The sequence below is a fragment of the Eucyclogobius newberryi genome, unplaced genomic scaffold, assembly GCF_026437365.1.
Source record: "Eucyclogobius newberryi isolate DKJ021-1_F unplaced genomic scaffold, fEucNew1.0.hap1 SCAF_22, whole genome shotgun sequence".
NCBI lineage: Eukaryota > Metazoa > Chordata > Actinopteri > Gobiiformes > Gobiidae > Eucyclogobius > Eucyclogobius newberryi.
In genome coordinates, this window is record NW_027315857.1 from 4,165,851 (window position 1) to 4,186,835 (window position 20,985).

At 43.4% G+C, this 20,985-nt stretch overlaps 1 protein-coding gene across 2 annotated transcripts; it reads right to left on the reverse strand.

The window, feature by feature from the left end:
• Positions 1 to 1,197: 1,197 nt before the first annotated feature.
• Positions 1,198 to 20,880, reverse strand: LOC140371623 (calcium-binding protein 2). 2 transcript variants are annotated; one of them, XM_072458794.1, is made up of 8 exons: positions 20,842 to 20,880; positions 20,069 to 20,156; positions 11,658 to 11,793; positions 6,455 to 6,485; positions 6,245 to 6,388; positions 5,802 to 5,911; positions 1,360 to 1,507; positions 1,198 to 1,264 (listed from the first exon to the last, which is right to left on the reverse strand). In XM_072458794.1, the coding sequence occupies exons 2-8, from the start codon at positions 20,128 to 20,130 to the stop codon at positions 1,236 to 1,238; spliced, it is 660 nt and encodes a 219-aa protein (XP_072314895.1). In that variant the 5' UTR covers positions 20,131 to 20,156; positions 20,842 to 20,880; the 3' UTR covers positions 1,198 to 1,235. The 2 variants fall into 2 exon arrangements, with proteins under 2 accessions (XP_072314895.1, XP_072314894.1); XM_072458793.1 differs by lacking the exon at positions 20,842 to 20,880 and having other exon boundaries at positions 20,069 to 20,182.
• Positions 20,881 to 20,985: the final 105 nt, after the last annotated feature.

Genomic DNA, 20,985 nt, shown 5'->3' on the forward strand with positions numbered 1-20,985 from the left:
TGCTGCTGCTGCTGCTGCTGCTGCTTGCTGCTGCTTGCTGCTGCGAACTTGTGTACATTAAAAAACTGTTATATGTGCTAAATAACTATCTGTACATAAAATGTCTGCCTTGCATATGTGAGTTATGTTCATGTGCTTGAACATACAGTGAGCTATCTTGATCTGAGCCTGTTTTTTTGACAACTCATTGCTATAAATATCATTGTGTACTTGTATATATGTTTGAAATAAAGTTATTTCTGAGAATTTTCATGTCATTGAATTGTAAATTTGTATAACAATACTATGGTAATATGTTTCAGTGCACTTTTCTAACTTTTAAAGTGAAAAGGGGTATATTTTCAGGCTTGGTCAGTGAAAAGGGGTACTTTTTTGGTTGTGGTCAGTGAAAAGGGGTACTTTTTTGGTTGTGGTCAGTGAAAAGGGGTACTTTTTCAGGGGTAAGGAGGACAGTGATTAGGGGTGTTTTTTCAAACCTGTGTACGAGCATGGGCACTATATAAAAGCGATGGAGTCGGCCCCCCGGGATGTTTTGTGCTACTTGTGCTCTTTCTATTTTGTTTTGTGTTCTGTGCCCTGTGTTTGATAAAAAAAAAAAATTAAAAAAAAATAGTTTTCAAAAGTCGTGACTTTCTCTTCATTCACTCCTCACTCTGTGGTTGCAAGATCCCCTGCAGCCTTAGCTGCCCTGGGGCAAACTGATAGAGGCTGCCAATCTGTGCCATCTGCCCCTCCCATCACCATCTTTCCATGATTAAAATAGCTGGTTTAGTTGTTTTTTCCGTGTTATCTGACTCATACTGGCATCAGACTGTGTGGTGCTGCTTTCATGAGAAGTGCCACTCTAAACAGGAAGTGGAGTGATGCACAATAAAGTAAAGATTTGGCTTTTCAAACTTTGAATGTACGAGTAGCTTCTGTTTTTCCTGTAAATGTTATCTCCCAGCCACCTTCAATATTGATTATTTAGACAAAAACCTCATGAGCGATTTGTTTGTTTTGTCTTTTCTGAACTCTCATCCGCCAATGGGCAAAAACTATTTCAGAAGTTGCTTAAAGTCGTTCTCCCAAGACTAATATTCACTTGATAGAAATATCTTACAATCTTACAATCCAACTTGAGCAAACGACTTGATGCTGTTTCTGTGGCTCTTCTGCTCCAAAAGTGGTATTTATGCAGTGAAGGATCTAATCTGGTCACGTTTCCTCTTCTGCTCCGCGGCTCTGTCCAGGCGTTAGTGAATCGAGAGCATCATGACAAACTCTGCCGACACAAACACAGTCAGCACATGCTTTTAATCACATGATGCTTTTAATCACATGGACACAGACGTGTAAAGGATTCTCTTGTGGCCTGACCTTCAAAGTCGATGCTGCCATCGGCGTTGACGTCCAGCTCCTTGAGGATCTCCTCCAGCTCGCCCTTCTTCAGCTTCTCTCCCAGCAGCCCCTTCACCGCCTCCTTCATCTCATCCTGGTTTATGTTTCCATCTCCGTCCATGTCAAACTGGGACAAAACAGATAAGATTCATCTTTTAGTCTGGTTATGGTCCCCTGTTTCAGTGTAGATGTTGTGCTGTGGTTTGGGACATTATGAACATTACAGGAATACTTCACAAGATCCAAAAGTACTCAGAAATCTCTTGAAATCCTTGTTTGATAGATGGCACAGTTGCCATTTTTACCCAACTTTTTTGTTACAGTGACACTCAATATTATAATTTCAACTATTTTAATATAATCACATACACTCCAAGAAAAAAAGAACGTCTTACTCCTGGCCATTTTTATTATCAGTTTCAACAGGAAAATATTCTTTCATTTAGAGATATCAATTTGAAACTTGTTCTGTGGCTTACTTACATTAAAGTAAGAAAAAATAAAATAAATAATTAACTAAATGACCAATTGTCCCATATTTTGGGCATAAAAATCTGAAAAAATGACTGATCAAGATTCAAATGGCTTGCTTAATTTTGTTGACATGTGGAAGAAAAAAAGTGCAGCATAGAATCAATCACTGCGTGTCAATATCTACTTTAATATCAATTAACAATCATTATAACATCCACAACTTTAGTCACCCACATCTGCACTAACAATAATTACAATCACATTATCATACATTGATCTCACAAGCTCACGTCACATTTATTACCACATTGTCAATCATGTGAACTTATTTGACCTATGACATACATTCATGATCTCACATACTTATCCTATGATCACATGTCATACATTAGCCATATACTATATATTTACTTCACTATCTCCATGTGGACGAGAGCATCATAATAAGCCAACCTTCATGGGCATAAATAACACAAAAGATACATGAATACAGTCCAACAGTCACCATATAATCAATCACCATATATTATGCACTTTTACTACCTCCAAGTCCAGCCTCACATTAACATGGTGAAGCGAACAGGGGCCCCATGGCCAAGGCTCCCATTGCACTGAGATCGGGGGGAAATACAGCCCATCACTTGGAAACAACAAAATTCTCTAATCTGCTTCTACATTTTTTCACTTTGTAGCCAAGCGGATGGTTGACTTATCAAGATTCCCCTTTAAATTATAACTCAATTGAAATGACCAACAACTTCACCCTTTGATGTGGGGAGATTGGACAGAAGGCACAAGTTCGTTTCACATTGAAGAGACAGGAGATGTTTCCATTAAATTGATTAAATTGGTTATTTCAGTTTAGCTGCTTTGCTTCATCAAAAGACAAGTGCAGTTAAAGACATTACATTTACAAAACCATTTCCCCAGTCCCTCATACAGCCGGGACTTCCCCATAGCGGCCATTTTAAAGGGGGCATGCGATATATAAAAACCAACAAGACTGCATCCTTTTCTACGGCATAATGAGCTACGAATACTTTGATTCTTTAGATGATATCGGCAAACTAAAGTACACGACAAAGCTCTAATTTCTTGGTCAGTCAACAGAGCAATGACCTAACAGATTAAGCAGGTTTCTGGCATTTTGGCCTCATAATTCCTGGATTTCGTATGTAGTAGACGTGCTGTTGTGCCCCTTTCAAAATGGCTGACTCGGTTGCCACTGCACAAGTTCCCGGATGAACGCATGTATTCAGAAGAACAGAAACAAGCAAGACAAGACTACAGTTCAGGTTACTGCTCCAGAGGAAGAACTAGAAGAATAAAAGCTGTTAGCATCCAAAGAAGAATATCCCTCAAGCTCAGGTCAGTAGGCCCAAGGTGCAGCGATGACATTCCCCACAGTCATCTTCTAAAGTGCCTAGCAGGGCTGTTTGCCACCACATGGCCATTGTGCACAGTAGAGCGCTAAGGGAGTCCAAGGACAAAGCTCTCAGCCACGGAGCAGACCTGAAGGAAATCCTTTTAATACTGAAAAATTGGAACATTTTGAAATAAAACCCATAATGATACTACCTGGCATATGGAGAGCAGGGGCATCACAAGCAAACACAGCAGGTGGAGTGTGTAGGAAGTACAACAAGCAACCTCTGGCTTTAATAAGTTTTGGCTTTGGCACCACCTGCTGGTTAGTCAATTAAAGCCCACCCTGCCACAAATTATTTAATTAAATCCACTCCATCAATATCATCAATAACAATGGAAATCTCAACCAAGAACTACCAAAATACAGACAGTTTATTAAAGTTCTGACCAAAGAGCAGAACTCGCTGGATCACTGTTACACAACTGTCCAGCACTGCCATGGGCTTTTCAGATCACGTCATGGTTCACCTGATCCCCACATACAAACAGAGGCTGAAGCTCTCCAAACCTGTATTGAGGACTTCTAAGAAGTGGACCAATGAGGCAGAGGAGGAGCTATGTGCATGTTTGGACATTACAGACTGGGAGGTTTTCAGAGCTGCAACAGATAGTTTGGATGAGTCCACGGACACTGTGATGTCATACATTCTATTCTGTGAGGACAGCATTATACCAACACACACCAAAGTCACCTTCAATGATGACAAACCCTGTTTCACTTCAAAACTGAGGCAGTTGATGCGGCAGAAGGAGGCAGCGCACAGGACTAGTGACAGAGAGCGCTACAAAGATGCAAAGTATGGATTTAGCAGGGAGAGAGTTAGATCAAAGTACAATACACGTCTAAAGCAGCAGTTCTCTGACAACAACCCCGCATCTGTGTGGAGAGGGCTCCAGCTTGTCACCAACTACAGGCCTAGAGTCCCCCATGCTTCAGACGACCACAAACTGGCTGAAGAACTAAGTTTTTACTCAAGGTTTGAGACCACCTCGTCAGAGACAGGATGTGAACAGACTCTTTGGGAAATCTAACTCCAGAAAAGCTGCTGCACCAGATGGTGTCTACCCCTCCACCCTGAGAAACTCTGCAGAAGAATTGACTCCCGTCTTCACAGACATTTTTAACACCTCCCTGGAGTCATGCCGTGTCCCAGCCTGCTTCAAGTTGTCCTAGATCATGTCTGTCCCCAAGAAGGCCCGGATCACTGGACTTAATGCAAAAAAGTCATTTGAGCGCCTGGTCTTGCCCACCTCAGGTCCTTCACCTCCTGCTTGGCATCAACCTGGCACTCTACTCCATCCTACAGCATCTGGACTCCCCAGGAACCTCTGCCAGGATCCTGTTTGTAGAATTAAAGGTTCCATATCATGCTTTTTTCCTGTTTCGTAGTCTACTCTAAGGGCATATTTGATAATAATAAGTGTTGTGCAACACCCATAACATAATAGTTATGAAATATCACCTGCTCACAAACCGCCTCACCCGCCCACCCCGTGACGTAGTCTCAGCGAGAGACTGACTTTGTAGATTTGGGCCTGTGCAAACATAAATGTCCCAGAAATATACATCAGGCTGATTTAATTTAGTGAGATTGTTCATTCTCAAACCCACATTGGGTGCACTGACAGTTTGCTTCTTCCTTTTCACTAACATGGTGGTACAAATGAAAAGGGATTATGTATTGAGACGCCCATACTCTGAGGCTGTTTCTGTACTTTTACTGCTTTACAGCTGTTTGTGCCTGCTGTAGTAACGCTCTCCTCATGTCCCTCCTGCCAGGGCTGAAGCAGCGGCAGTGGTCTGAGGAGGCCTCCATCGTGTTCAGGAACCACGTAGAAAAGAAGGCTCTGGTGGCTCAGCTAGAGGTCCTGCATGAGGCCCCGGAGTCCTGGGAGCGCAGACTCAGCGTGTTCCTGGTGGACACATCGCAGGAGGAGAGGGACGTGTGGGTGCACGACATCATGGCTGAGTTTATCGACGAGCTCAGCAACGAGATGTAGAGAGCTCACAGAGGGACATTTGATATCGTTAGCCTTACAAGTACTACTCAACTAAGAGTTATTGTAACCACTGATTATGATGGAGTTTAAAGGAGACATACCACAACCACAATATTGACCAAAAACTGCTTCGTAAAAGATGGTGCGTTCTCACTGCGGCAGTACAGTCTATGTGGACGCACGTCCAAGTTGTTTTTGTGGCACATCCAGAGCTTCCGAAGCGGCGCAAATCCTACATTTGAGCATTTGACGTGACTCGTTTGGACGTTTAAAGATCTCATATCATGCTGTTTTTTCCTGTTTCGTAGTCTACCCTAAAGGTATATTTGATCATAATAAGTGTTGTGCAACACCCATAACATAATAGTTATAAAAAATCACCCATATCTTGGACTCGCTCACAAATCCGGAAATGCAGACGGCTTAGTTTGAGACTCGCCCCCACCCTCATGAAGAGCCATCTAACTCCCCCGCCCACCCCGTGACGTAGTCTCAGCGAGAGTGTGCGTCAGTGTCACCTGTACAAAAGCCGACTGCAGCTCCTTCAGGCCCAGCATGTTGGCCGTTTCTCCCATCATCCTGGGTCCCATCAGCTCCACAAAGTCCTCAAAGTCCATCAGACCTCCCACTGCACACACATATTAGCAACATCCAATTCATCCATGTTGGATTTTAAGGCCAAACGCAGACAAGATTAAGAAAAACTATACATCTATAAGATACATTTGAACCTACATTTCCTTTCCTTGTTGATCAGTGCTAATTTCACTTTCAAACAGGTCAGATATGTCAATAAATAAAATAACCTGGTCCACATAAATACAGTAAACACTTGCAAAGAAGAGAAAAGATGAGAGCAGAGAAGAAGAGAAGAGGAGAGAGAAAGAGGAAGAGAAGAGGAGAGAGGTAGAGAAGAGGAGAGAGGAAGAGGAAAGAAGTGCACATGACATGTGGCACTGACTTCTCATCTTGATCTGCTGCACGATCTCCAGCAGCTCCATCTCTGTGGGCATGTAGCCCATCGTCCTCATGCACTCAGCCACATCCTTGTAATTCAGGTATCCATCCTGGTCATAGTCAAACTCTTTAAAGGCCTCCTGCAGCTCTGGGGCAGAGAACAAAGGGTTAACGGTAAGGACTGTGCACAGGATCTAAACCAGGACCAGCTCACCGTCCAGCTCAGCCTGGGCCAGTTCCCTCTCCTGTAAAAGCACAAAAAAATTCCCTCATTTTATATTATATATACATATATATATTATATATATATATATATATATATATATATATACACACACACACACACATCAAAGTGGTAAAGCTGAAGTCTAATGTCCTTGTTCCCCTGGATAAGTGTAATGCAGAGTGGCAGTAAGAGGCTTGTTAGATTAGTGCTGCTCTCTTGACCCCAACAACTCACCTCCAAAGTCTAAATTTGCACAAGGTCATTTACGGTACATGAATGATGGGTCATTCATGTACCGTAAATGACCTTGTGCAAATTTAGACTTTGGAGGTGAATATTAGGATATTGAATATTAGGGCAATAAAACGTTATTTTTTTGTCAAGTAAAAAACATTTGCTTTGTGCGTGAAAAGTAAAAGAAAGAAAATTAGAGTGAGAAATTAAGTCGCGTTCACATGACCTCAGTACATTCTAGAATCCCTATAGTTTAACCTACATTGAGTCAGGTCATATTTGTCAGGTAGAAATCACTGCTGGACTGTCAGAGAGCAGATGTTGACCTGGTTTATGGTTCTAGAATTGAATGATGTCCTAATATCAGATGGAGGCAGCGCTTATGAAACCGACTACATGTCCGGTACATGTCCTGTTTTTGAAAGAAATATCCAAAATAGAAATCCACAAACCTATGTTGCTTATTTGTGCTGACAGAGAAGATGTTGAACTTTGTGCCAGTTTCTGTTTAATGTGGATAGGCCCAGTAATTACAGAGATATGAACCATAAACCAGGTCATCAAATCTGCCATCTGAAAGTTAAACAGGGAATTCTACCTTAGTTTCTAAATGTGATGTGAACTCAACCTCTAAAGAACATGACATTATTCAACTCCAATGACGTGATTGTTGTCGGTTAAAGGACTTTAAGCCATAAGATTAATATGTCAAGTTATGCTTTTACATTAGCAATTGATGGCTATCTATAGATGTAAACACAAAAAATACTGCAAAGCAAATGAGTCCCATCTAGTCCAGAGTCTCTGGATAATAATAATAATAACTTTTATTTATATAGCGCTTTTCAGTGACCCAAAGACGCTGGCGTCTTTCCTATATCAGTTATCCTTTTGTTGATTGTCAGTGCAATTTGAGTCATCCTATTTTTTCCTGCTGGACATCTGGAGTATCCTCCAGATGTATGGATTAATTGTGTTCATGGTTGGAGATTTGAGGCCCAAATACATAGTTCTGAAATGAAGTGGGGCGGTGGTGTCAAATTGCACTGTATTAATGTCAGTCCAACATTTTTGAGGAACAGGACAGTCCCAAAAAATATAGTGATGGTGAGCCTCCTGGGCCCTGGCAACCACATTTTCCCAGCAGTTGGAACATGTGAGCAGTTGAAAAAAAAACATATTTTGTGGTTTTCCATTGAGATGTACATCCCCATTCTTCATATGTCAGAAGAAAGTTACCGTCTTTTTCACACTTATTTTGGAAAAATTGTCCAGATTATTAATTATATTATATAATTTAGATATTAATCCTCTTGAAAGTTATAATTTGTATGCCTTAATGAAAATTGAAAATTAAAAGTCATATGGTTATGATGATTATTTCTTAGTTTAATTTCTTGGTTATAATAACCTTATTGTAAATACCCAAGGATTCTTTCAATTCATCAGAGCTTTTCATGTGATTATTGTTTACAATCTGGTGAAAAAATGTTTATACCTTTTGTTATCCAGACTTTAAATCTCAAATCTGTGCTGTTAGGAGTTGTTAACTTTGATCATCATTTGTTTCGGTTATATGTTTTGATTCGTTCTTTCCAGGTCATGAGGGGAGATTTTACCCCAGGTTCCTCCACATCCTCCAAATGACTCAACAACATCACTCTCAATATTTTCACATCCTTCACAACAAGTACAGCAACACTCTGATCTGAGCAGAAATAAATACCTCCTTTTTCTTTTGATAAGTGAAGCAGTTTAAATCGGATTTGAGGTTTCCTGTCTTGCCACACAACTTTTAAGGTTGTTTTATTCCACACATCAAACAGCTGATTGGGGATAGAAATCGGAAGAGTCTGGAATAAATGGAGAAATCTGGGCAAAACATTCACTTTTATAGATTCAATTCTTTGACTTAGACTTAGTATGGGATTACATAAACAAGTACATGTTTAAAGTTTTTTTTTATAGTAGTAAAAAGAGGAGTATCATTTTTCACCAAAATGGTTGATACATTTTTATGGCGGACCACCTATAAATATTTAAGAAAGTTGATTGGCCATTTGAATGGTCTTTCTAAAGGTCAAAGACCAGAATGAGATAATACTAACAGGAACTAAAAGAAGTGAAGAGAACACATTACGTCGGTGCTTGAATCTCTTCACTGGCTCCTGTCGAGTTCAGAATCAAAATTAACTGACTTACAAAGCCATAAATGACATGGCCCCATCCTACCTCAAAGATGCTATAGAACCATATCATCCAAATAGAGCTCTTCGCTCTCAAAATGCTGACCTTCTGGTGGTCCCAAGAGTCTCTAAAAGCACAGTAGGAGGTAGAGCGTTTAGCTCCCAAGCTCCTGTGTTATAGAATCAGCTCCTGTCCATGTTAAAGAGGCCGACACAGTCTCTTCACTTAAGACCAGGCTTAAAACGTTCCTCTTTGAAATCACTTATGGTCAGGCCATTTAGGAGCAACTATGCTGGGGGAGATATGGCAGCTTGAGAAATGAAGCCTGCGTAAGTTCACCTGGAAGACCTAACTCCACCTGCGTCGACCACCATGGCAGGACACCTCTCCCCAGCTCCATCAACGCACTCAAGCGGGCGTCCACCTGTCCGTCTGTGAGAGTCAGATCCCTCCTTCACCGTGGAACTCCTCCAGGTTTCTACTTTTTCCCAAGGAGCTTTTGTAGTTTTTCCTGGCCAAGAAGGGAGGGTCTAAGGACAGGGGACTCCCGCTTCATCGCCCATCGCACCTGCTCCCCATCCGCAATCAACGCACCCAAGTCACTCCTCCCCGCGGCACGCTGCACCTCCTCTGCTCCCAATCAGCGCACAGTCGGTCTTCAGACCGTACTACGACCCACCATCTCCCCTCCTCCTCCTCTGCATCCTTCTCAGCCTAATCATCCTCTCTACCTCCTCTATATATCTACCACCACCAGGCTCCAGGCCCGGGGGAGACATCTAATTCAATTAGATTATGGAGTGCCCATGATTGCTACGTCTTCTGCCGGGATCTGAGCACCAATAACCTTCGTAATAAAGCTTGCTAAACGATCTTTTCCTGTGTCTGAGTCTCTCCAGGGTTAACTATCCTTATTCTATCAAACAATATTTCATATCTGGTCATTGCATTTTCTTCTTCTTTTCCCACTCCACTCCACTGCTCGGGGGGAGTGGGACAGGCACATGGATGACCTGTGGACCCACATGCTCCTCAAGTCCCTGGAAAAGCAGTCTTTACTTCGTTCTTCATCGGCCTGGAAGAACTGGTTCTCCTTCTGAAGAACTGGGTGGCTCCTGAGTGGCTCCAGCTCCACTGTCTCTCTCGCATCCGTCTGTCCATCTGAGGGAGTCAGATCTCTCCTTCACAGGTTTCTTTTTCCCAAGAAGGTTTTGTAGTTTTTCCTGGTCGAGAAGGAGGGTCTAAGGACAGGGGACCCTGGGACATTTCCAAGTCCCTATGAACATTGTTTAATCCGTTTTTCACTGTCGCCCTCCAATTTTTTAAAGAAAATGCATCATATTGGGTATGCACATTTCTAGATTGGTCAAATACAACAGAACATCATCTGTGTAGCAGGCAATTTTATGTTTCATCCCATCAGCTGTAACATCGTGAATTTTGTTTGATTGTCTAATATATTGGGCAAGTACAAGGCAAACAGGAGACGTCCCTATCTCACCCCTCTTTCCACTTCCCAGAGTCAGTGGGTCTTTCAGGTGACCTTTGTTTAGAACTTTAAGTCATATGGCCAGCTAACAGAATCAAAGGCTTTCTCAATGTCCAAACTAAATATTACAGCTTTGTTCTGTTGCTTTTGTACATGATTAATTATATCTAAGGTTTGTCTTAAGTTTTCCTGCATTTGTCATCTATTCTAAATCTTAAATCTGATCATTGTGAATTGAATTTAGGAATATTCACCCACATTATTGGACATAATTGATATGTATATACAATAGTCCACATTCAGAATAGAAACTATATGAGGAATAGTCAAGTCCCTACTTTTGGTACTAGAGATATAGAGTTTTTTTTAAGTTCCAAAACTTGTGGCATCACTCTGATATTTTTAGCAAAAAACTGTTACCTTTAACAGTTTTTTTCTATGTGATGTTTTTCTCCTGTATCTTTTACTTAAGTAATTTGATTATTTCTTTATCTCTGAAAGCTCTAACAGGCAAAGTTATGCCGTTTTTTTATAGATTTAATACTTCAGAACAGTGACACATCTCCATGGAGTCAAGCAGGTGGCTTAACCTCCACCAGAACATTGCACCTTCAATATAATCCCTAAATCTTATAATACACAATGAATATGGTCAAGAGTCAGTTCCTGTGGGGACAGTAGTGCTCACAGGTCACAGGTCATCTTCAGCTCTGAGTCAGTTCCTGTGGGGACAGTAGTGCTCACAGGTCACAGGTCATCTTCAGCTCTGAGTCAGTTCCTGTGGGGACAGTAGTGCTCACAGGTCACAGGTCATCTTCAGCTCTGAGTCAGTTCCTGTGGGGACAGTAGTGCTCACAGGTCACAGGTCATCTTCAGCTCTGAGTCAGTTCCTGTGGGGACAGTAGTGCTCACAGGTCACAGGTCATCTTCAGCTCTGAGTCAGTTCCTGTGGGGACAGTAGTGCTCACAGGTCACAGGTCATCTTCAGCTCTGAGTCAGTTCCTGTGGGGACAGTAGTGCTCACAGGTCACAGGTCATCTTCAGCTCTGAGTCAGTTCCTGTGGGGACAGTAGTGCTCACAGGTCACAGGTCATCTTCAGCTCTGAGTCAGTTCCTGTGGGGACAGTAGTGCTCACAGGTCACAGGTCATCTTCAGCTCTGAGTCAGTTCCTGTGGGGACAGTAGTGCTCACAGGTCACAGATCATGTTCAGCTCTGAGTCAGTTCCTGTGGGGACAGTAGTGCTCACAGGTCACAGATCATGTTCAGCTCTGAGACTCACCGCTCCAAACACACTGTTGAGCACAGACGTGTACACTTTGTTCATGCTCTCCGTGGTCTTCTTGGACTTCTTCTTTCTCTTCTTGGGCGTCTCTGAGACCGAGCCAGCGGGAGAGTCTATGGGCGTCCCAGCGCCACTGAAACAAACATACAAGCCTCCGTGAAGCAAGCATCAGTTCAGGGTGCAAACGTCCTAAATAGGTGTCATTTTAAGGCTAAAGCTGACTAAAGACACTCCATGTTGACTAAAAGAGCCCTTGGCATTAGCAAAAGCTCAATAAAGTGCGCCCACAAGACATAATAAATTATGCATTTGTATGTGAAAAAGGTTGATTATTGGAATCTGAGCGTAGTTTTGATGAAATGCTACACAAAATGAAAGAATTAATGAATGTTTATGATGTTATACATCTCTATGTATAACATCATAAACATTCATTAATTCATTCATTTTTCATTCATTCCTTAAGGCTGAATCTGCTGAGCTGAACAGGGAATCATTCATCAATTGTGTTCGGATATAAGTACATTGTGAACATGACATTTTTGTTATTCGGCAAAAAATCCAAACATGATTTTAGTAAACTTTTAACACTGATTTGAAAGGAAATGGATTTTATCAGGACCCTGCAAAGAGTACTGCAAATGTGTACTTGGCTAATAATGTACTTCCAAGTATATCAGCCAAAGTTGTTGTGTGCTTTCAAACCGTGAAAGTAGGAGGTAGATATTTAAATCTGTCTAAAACATCCAAGCTCTTACAAACTATTTGACACATCACATTTACAAGAAAAAAGTTGCGTAATAAATAAAAGGTAGCATTTTGGATCAATATTGTAATTGTTTAAACCGAATAAAATTGTTTTAAACCACAATCTGCACAATCATCAGAGCAGGCGATGCAGTGATGTTATGCCAGTTTGTCCGATTAGAAAGGAGCAAAGACACCCGTCCATTGGGATGATGTGGACTCAGTAATCACATGATTTTTAGAGTATAAGTACAGGTTTAAAAATCTAAAACTAACTCAATTACAGTAATGAGAGTATTTGTAAATATAGCCGCAAGCGGCAATGATCGGCCCTCGCTACGCCGCCGTCACGCCGCAAGAGGAGGGGGCGCTAACGCGCCCCAATTGTCCTTTTATTACGCCTACTGCTGAATCTGTGACGCTGTCACATCTTCTCCCCTTTGTTTTACCATCAAAAAGCAATTTTATTTTGAATTCTTGGCAAAATGTGCGGCTTTGCCGCACAGACACCGTGACTCTTTGAATAAAAATGTGGATAACTTTTGATGGTCCACCCCTGAAGATGAGTCTCACCAAATTTCAGGTTAATAGGGCTGACGCCCTAAGAGGAGTTTGTGAAAGTCTAAAGTGTAAACATGTTCTGGCGATTTCCCCATTGGAATAACATGGAAGGTTTCGGTCATCGTTACGGCAACGCCATAACAATTATGACATGGGTCTCATTGACTTTTTTGATGGGGATGCTAAAATTGAGTTGTGTGTCAAATTTCATATAATTTCGCAAAACTAAACATTTAACCTCCATATAAAATCTGTAGGGGGCGCTGTGGCGCCAAATTAATTTATTTCACTTCAAGTAGGTTTAGGGCAAAGAGTTTAACAACTGATTCTAATTTGACGCAATTCGGACTTTATCTGCGCAAACGGCAGAAATGTAAAATTTGGGAGATTTCTGAAATTCTTGCTACAGTTTGCGGCTTCGCCGCACAGAGACCGTGACAGGTATCAATGTAATTTGGATAACTTTTGATGTCCCACTCCTCAGTAGCATTTTCACCAAATTTCAGCTTTTTAGGGCCAACGCCCTGGGAGGAGTTTGTAAAAGTACGACGTTTGGAAAAACTCCGAAGTCATGTTTAGCCATTTTTGAAGCAATATGGCCGACTTTTGGTTGGGCGGACGGCGTTGCCGTAATAATATTTTTTACTTCTCTTGTCACCATCTACCTCTGCGCCAAATTTCATGATTCTACAATCAGATTTTTTTTGGGTCATTTCCCATCTCTCAATGCATTTTTGGTACATTTGGGGGCGCTGACGCGCCAATTTTTTTTATTTTAGAAAAGGGAAATAGCCATAATGTAGAGAGGCACGATTTTTAGAGGTGTGCAAATTTTTGTGACTTTTCGTCAATATTCACTGGGTGAAAAATAGGGGGGTTGGTCCCGAGAATAAGAAGAAGAAGAAGAAGATTAAAGCCGCAAGCGGCATCCAACGGCCCTCGCGGGCCGCCGGCCTTCCGACTCTGCGCTTTCGACTCTGCGCTTTCGACTTGATAAAGATGGCGCCCTTATTGTGTCTTGAATTAAAAAATAACTTGACAGACGGCGACACATTGGACATGGCCAATCCAGTGCAAATGAACACAAGTGTCAGTCAAATTTGCTGCGCCGTCGCACAGAGACCGTAGCACTTAGAATATAAATATGGATAACTTTTGATGCCCCGCTTGTGTAGATGATATTTCCCAAAGTAAAGCTTGATTGAGCTATTGCCCACGGAGGAGTTTGTTAAAGTGTGAAGCGTAAATTTGAACATTTCAAAGATTTGGCGTTTTCCCATTTGTGACAGTATATTTGCAGCTCCACGGCACAGAGACCGTAGCACTTAAAATCAAAATATGGATAACGTTTGATGCCCCGTTTGTGTAGATGATTTTCCCCAAACATGAGTTTGATCGGACAATCGCCCTGGGAGGAGTTCATTAAAGTGTGAAGCATAAAAATGTGGTCATTTTAGAGATATCGCGGTTTTCCCATTTCTGACATATATTTGCGGGTCCGCCACACAGAGACTGTAGCACTTAGAATCAAAATATGGATACGTTTTGATGCCCCACTTGTGTAGATGATATTCTCCAAATATGAACTTGATCGGACAATCGCCCTAGGAGGAGTTCATTAAAGTGTGAAGCGTAAAAATGTGGTGATTTGAGCGATTCTGCGATTTTTCCATAAGGATAACATGGGATGTTTCTGTCATCGCTACGGTTACGCCGTACAAAATATGACTTTGGCTCTCATACTTTTATGATCAGGATGGCAAATTAGAATTTTGTTCAAAATATCATGTCATTTGGAAAAACTATATTGTTTATAGGCCACTCTGAAGGCCAAATAGTCAGAATTCTGGGAAACGTTTACGGCTCCGTCGCACAGAGACCGTAAATGTTATCCTTAAAATTTGGATAACTTTAGATGCCCCACTTGTCTAGAGGACGTACACCGATTTTGAGGTTGGTGGGCAAAACGCACTAGGAGGAGTTCGTTAAAGTGTAAAACATAAAAATGTGGTAATTTGAGAGATTTTGCGGTTTTCCCATAGGGATAACATGGGAGGTTTCTGTCATCGCTACGACTACGGCGTAAAAATTTAGGCATTTTTGTGATTGGCTTTTGTGATCGGGACGGCAAAATAGAATTTTGGGTAAAGTTTAGACAATTTTGGTAAAACTAATTTTTGACCTTCAATGTTAATTTAAAGGTCACTCTGTAGGGGGCGCTATCACTGCCATTTCAATTTTGTCAGCCTAAACTGGTCCAAACTAGAAAGTTTAACAACTGATTCAAATTTGGTCCTAATCGGACTGGTTTTGATCAAATGGGAGCAATTTTTAGACCTGCAATATTCCAAAATAAGTTGTCCAACTTTGCGGCTGCGCCGCACACAGACCGTAAAAGGTATCTCAAAAAATTGAATAACTTTAGATGCCCCACTTGTCCAGAGGACGTACGCCGATTTTGAAGTCGGTGGGCAAAACGCCCTAGGAGGAGTTCGTCAAAGTTTGACGTAAACAAAATGGCTAACTCAGCTTGTTTTCATTTTCAAAGGAAGATGGCGGCCATAGGGTAAGTTTGGGGGCGTGGCCACAATGATTTTTTTTGTTTATCCTCACGAGAGGAATGCGTGTCCCGAATTTCGTAGCTTTACGCCAAAGTTGACCTCGGGGCGTCTCCCATAGGCGCAATGTATTTTGACTTTTGTCGGTGGCGCTGTCGCGCCATTTTTTAACGAAAAAAAAAATGGCCCAGAAAAAATCAAATTTTTCGCCGATTCTGAATTTTGGGCAAAGTTTGGTGAGTTTTTGAGCATGTTCAGGGGGTCAAATTAGAGATCAAAGCGCTGAAGAAGAACAAGAAAAATAATAATAATAATAATAATAATAATATTTTTAGCAAAAACAATATAGCCGTTTTCACTATAACAACAAATTATACATCGTTTGAAAGCTCTAAGCCTTCCCGATGCCGCCATGGGGTGGAATCATCATTACGAGCGCTTACGCGCTCGTCAGTCCCTATTCCGTCGAGATGCCCCGCCCACTCCCCATAGACTTCCATTGATTTGAGCAGATACAAGCATGGCCCATGCCTGCGGCATGGATTCTCGCGTACGGGACGATGCCAGGAGGGTTTTTGGAGGAATGCAGCGCTTCGCGCTGCTGTTGTCAACAATTAGTGAATGGGCTACGCCCATTCACTAATTGTTGACTATTTCTGTCATAGCAGGAGTAAGTATGCATGATCCATGCCTTCGGCATGGGCTAGTTCACTGTACTTGCCAGGGGCGACGGGGCACCAAACATGCGGGCTGCGCCCGCATGTTTGGTAAGACAGTTGCAACGCTGCCTTCGGCAGCGTTGCGGGAGCAATAGGCCCTCCGCCCTGCTGGGGCTCGGGCCTAAATATTCCGATGCGAAAACAATGTTTCCCATTTTTCAAATATCATAAACTATACATTTTCGGAAAACGCTCGCGCTTTCCTACCTCATGGTGTGGGTCCCTGGTCACTGACGGGTACTTTCGTTAATTTTGAGTGGGCTCCGCCCACTTTGTGTTTTTGGCCCTCTATACAGTAATAATGTTCAATTTTTGCATTACATGCTTATATGCACGGAACATGCAAGAGATGGGGAACGTATTCGTGAGGTACTTAGCGCAAATGAGTGCTTTATATGGGGATGACGACCGCTTCGCGGTCGTCATCCCAATGTAAGGTGCTCGTTTAGTGCGCACTTTTGCACGGGCTTCGCCCGTTTACAACGGTAATGTTCCATTTTTCTACTACTAATTAGTATGCACGGGGCGTGCATGAGTGAAGGAGTGCGTTAGTGAGTGTTTGGAAGTGGGCGAGCGCTTCGCGCTCGATTTCGTGCGCACTACGTGCGCACTTTCGCAGCCGTGCTTCGCACGGCCTTACGAGATTAATAGGCCTCTCGCCAGCTTGTGGCGCTCGGGCCTAATTAAAGCCGCAAGCGGCATCCAACGGCCCTCGCGGGCCGCCGGCCTTCCGACTCTGCGCTTTCGACTTGATAAAGATGGCGCCCTTATTGTGTTGAATTAAAAAAGAACTTGACAGACGGCGACACAATTGACATGGCAAATCCAGTGCAAATCAACACAAGTGTCAGTCAAATGTGCGGGTGCAAGAGGAGAGAGGAGAGACAGAGGGAGAAGAGGAGATGAGAGACAGAGAAAGAGGGAGATGAGAGGAGAGACAGAGGGACAAGAGGAGAGAGAGGAGAGACAGAGGGTCAAGAGGGTCAAGAGGAGAGACAGAGGGACAAGAGGAGAGAGAGGAGAGACAGAGGGAGAAGAGGAGAGACAGAGAAAGAGGGAGATGAGAGGAGAGACAGAGGGACAAGAGGAGAGACAGAGGGAGAAGAGGAGTGGAGAGACAGAGACAGAGGGAGATGAGAGGAGAGACAGAGGGACAAGAGGAGAGACAGAGGGAGATGAGAGGAGAGAGAGGAAAGACAGAGGGAGATGAGAGGAGAGAGAGGAGAGACAGAGGGAGAAGAGAGGAGAGACAGAGGGACAAGAGGAGAGACAGAGGGAGAAGAAGAGAGGAGAGACAGAGGGACAAGAGGAGAGAGAGGAGAGATGAGAGGAGAGACAGAGGGAGAAGAGGAGAGGAGAGACAGAGGGACAAGAGGAGAGAGAGGAGAGATGAGAGGAGAGACAGAGGGAGAAGAGGAGAGGAGAGACAGAGGGACAAGAGGAGAGAGAGGAGAGACAGAGGGAGAAGAGGAGAGACAGAGGGACAAGAGGAGAGAGAGGAGAGACAGAGGGAGATGACAGGAGAGGAGAGACAGAGGGACAAGAGGAGAGAGAGGAGAGACAGAGGGAGATGACAGGAGAGGAGAGACAGAGTAAAAGCTATCCTTAAAATTTTGATAACTTTAGATGCCCCACTTGTCTAGAGGACGTACACCGATTTTGAGGTCGGTGGGCAAAACGCACTAGGAGGAGTTCGTTAAAGTGTGAAACAGAAAAATGTGGATATTCGAGAGATTTAGCGGTTTTCCCATAGGGATAACATGGGAGGTTTATGTCATCGCTACGACTACGCCGTAAAAATTAAGGCATTTGTCTGATTGGCTTTTTTGATCGGGACGCCAAAATAGAATTTTGGGTAAAGTTTAGAAAAATTTGGTAAAACTAATTTTTGACCTTCAATGTTAATTTAAAGGTCACTCTGTAGGGGGCGCTATCGCGCCCATTTCAATTTTGTCATCATAAACTGGTCCAAACTATAAAGTTTAACAACTGATTCAAATATGGTCCTAATCGGACTCGTTTTGATCAAATGGGAACAATTTTTAGATCTGCAATATCCCAAAATAAGTTGTCCAACTTTGCGGCTGCGCCGCACACAGACCGTAAGAGGTATACCAAAAAATTGGATAACTTTAGATGCCCCACTTGTCCAGAGGACGTACGCCGATTTTAAAGTTGGTGGGCAAAACGCCCCAGGAGGAGTTCGTCAAAGTTTGACGTGAACAAAATGGCTAACACAGCGTGTTTTCATTTTCAAAGGAAGATGGCGGCCATAGGGTAAGTCTGGGGGCGTGGCCACAATAATATTTGTTTTTTGTCCTCACAAGAGGAATGCGTGTTCCGAATTTCGTAGCTTTACGACAAAGTTGACCTCGGGGCGTCTCCCATAGGCGCAATGTATTTTGACTTTTGTCGGTGGCGCTGTCGCGCCATTTTTTTAGAAAAAAAAAAAAAAATGGCCCAGAAAAAACAAAAAATTTCGCCGATTCTGAATTTTGGGCAAAGTTTGGTGAGTTTTTGAGCATGTTCAGGGGGTCAAATTAGAGTTCAAAGCGATGAAGAACAAGAAAAATAATAATAATAATAATAATATTTTTAGCAAAAACAATATAGCCGTTTCCACTATAACAACAAATTATACATCGTTTGAAAGCTCTAAGCCTTCCCCATGCCGCCATGGGGTGGAATCATCATTACGAGCGCTTATGCGCTCGTCACTCCCTATTCCGTCGGGATGCCCCGCCCACTCCCCATAGACTTCCATTGATTTGAGCAGATACAAGCATGGCCCATGCCTGCGGCATGGATTCTCGCGTACGGGACGATGCCAGGAGGGTTTTTGGAGGAATGCAGCGCTTCGCGCTGCTGTTGTCAACAATTAGTGAATGGGCTACGCCCATTCACTAATTGTTGACTATTTCTGTCATAGCAGGAGTAAGTATGCATGATCCATGCCTTCGGCATGGGCTAGTTCACTGTACTTGCCAGGGGCGACGGGGTACCAAACATGCGGGCTGCGCCTGCATGTTTGGTCAGACAGTTGCAACGCTGCCGAAGGCAGCGTTGCGGGAGCAATAGGCCCTCCGCCCTGCTGGGGCTCGGGCCTAAATATTCCGATGCGAAAACAATGTTTCCCATTTTTCAAATATCATAAACTATACATTTTCGGAAAGCGCTCGCGCTTTCCTACCTCATGGTGTGGGTCCCTGGTCACTGACGGGTACTTTCGTTAATTTTGAGTGGGCTCCGCCCACTTTGTGTTTTTGGCCCTCTATACAGTAATAATGTTCAATTTTTGCATTACATGCTTATATGCACGGAACATGCAAGAGATGGGGAACGTATTCGTGAACTACTTAGCGCAAATGAGTGCTTTATATGGGGATTTCGCGGTCGTCATCCCAATTTAAAGTGCTCGTTTAGTGCGAACTTTTGCACGGGCTTCGCCCGTTTACAACGGTAATGTTCCATTTTCCTACAACTAATTAGTATGCACGGGGCGTGCATGAGTGGAGGAGTGCGTTAGTGAGTGTTTGGAAGTGGGCGAGCGCTTCGCGCTCGATTTCGTGCGCACTACGTGCGCACTTTCGCAGCCGTGCTTCGCACGGCCTTACGAGACTAATAGGCCTCTCGCCAGCTTGTGGCGCTCGGGCCTAATTAGTTACTTTCCACCCCTATTTAACAAAATCTTCAAAAAACAAGGGCCCAAAGTCTGGAATAGCAGTTCTAAATGTTGTCACACTGAAGGTTAAACTCAAGACATTTTAGAACTCAAACCTCGAAAACCAGTTTGAATAATCTTCTGGCATCTCTGGATAATCACCTGTCTGATGCTGCACCTGATTCAACAGATGTGGTTGACGGCGTTCTCTCTCCAGTGGACATGCTGTCAGTGTCTCAGACCACTGAGGCTCCTGGGAACATAAGAGAAGACCACGGAGAGGATGGGACCAGACGAGCTGGGACCAGAGATGAGACCAGAGGAGCTGAGACCAGAGATGAGACCAGAGGAGCTGAGACCAGAGATGAGACCAGAGGAGCTGAGACCAGAGATGAGACCAGAGGAGCTGAGACCAGAGATGAGACCAGAGGAGCTGAGACCAGAGGAGCTGAGACCAGAGGAGCTGAGACCAGAGGGGCTGAGACCAGAGATGAGACCAAAGGAGATGAGACCAGTGATGAGACCAGAGGAGATGAGATCAGAGATGAGACCAGAGATGAGACCAGAGAAGATGAGATCAGAGGAGATGAGATCAGAGATGAGACCAGAGAAGATGAGACCAGAGGAGATGAGATCAGAGATGAGACCAGAGGAGATGAGACCAGAGGAGCTGAGACCAGAGATGAGACCAGAGGAGCTGAGACCAGAGATGAGACCAGAGGAGATGAGACCAGAGGAGATCAGATCAGAGATGAGACCAGAGATGAGACCAGAGAAGATGAGACCAGAGGAGATGAGACCAGAGGAGCTGAGACCAGAGATGAGACCAGAGGAGCTGAGACCAGAGGAGATGAGACCAGAGGAGATGAGACCAGAGGAGATGAGACCAGAGGAGATGGGACCAGAGGAGGCAGGACACTTGTGAAGGAGCAGACCTGCAGATGATGATGATGATGATGTCTGCTCCTCGATCTCTGCTGTGAGAGTGAGCTCTCCTAATCTGTGGCTTAACGTCTTAGAGCAACTGTGCACTAAGCGATTAACAGCTAATGACGGTCGGACACCGGTGGAGAGATAAA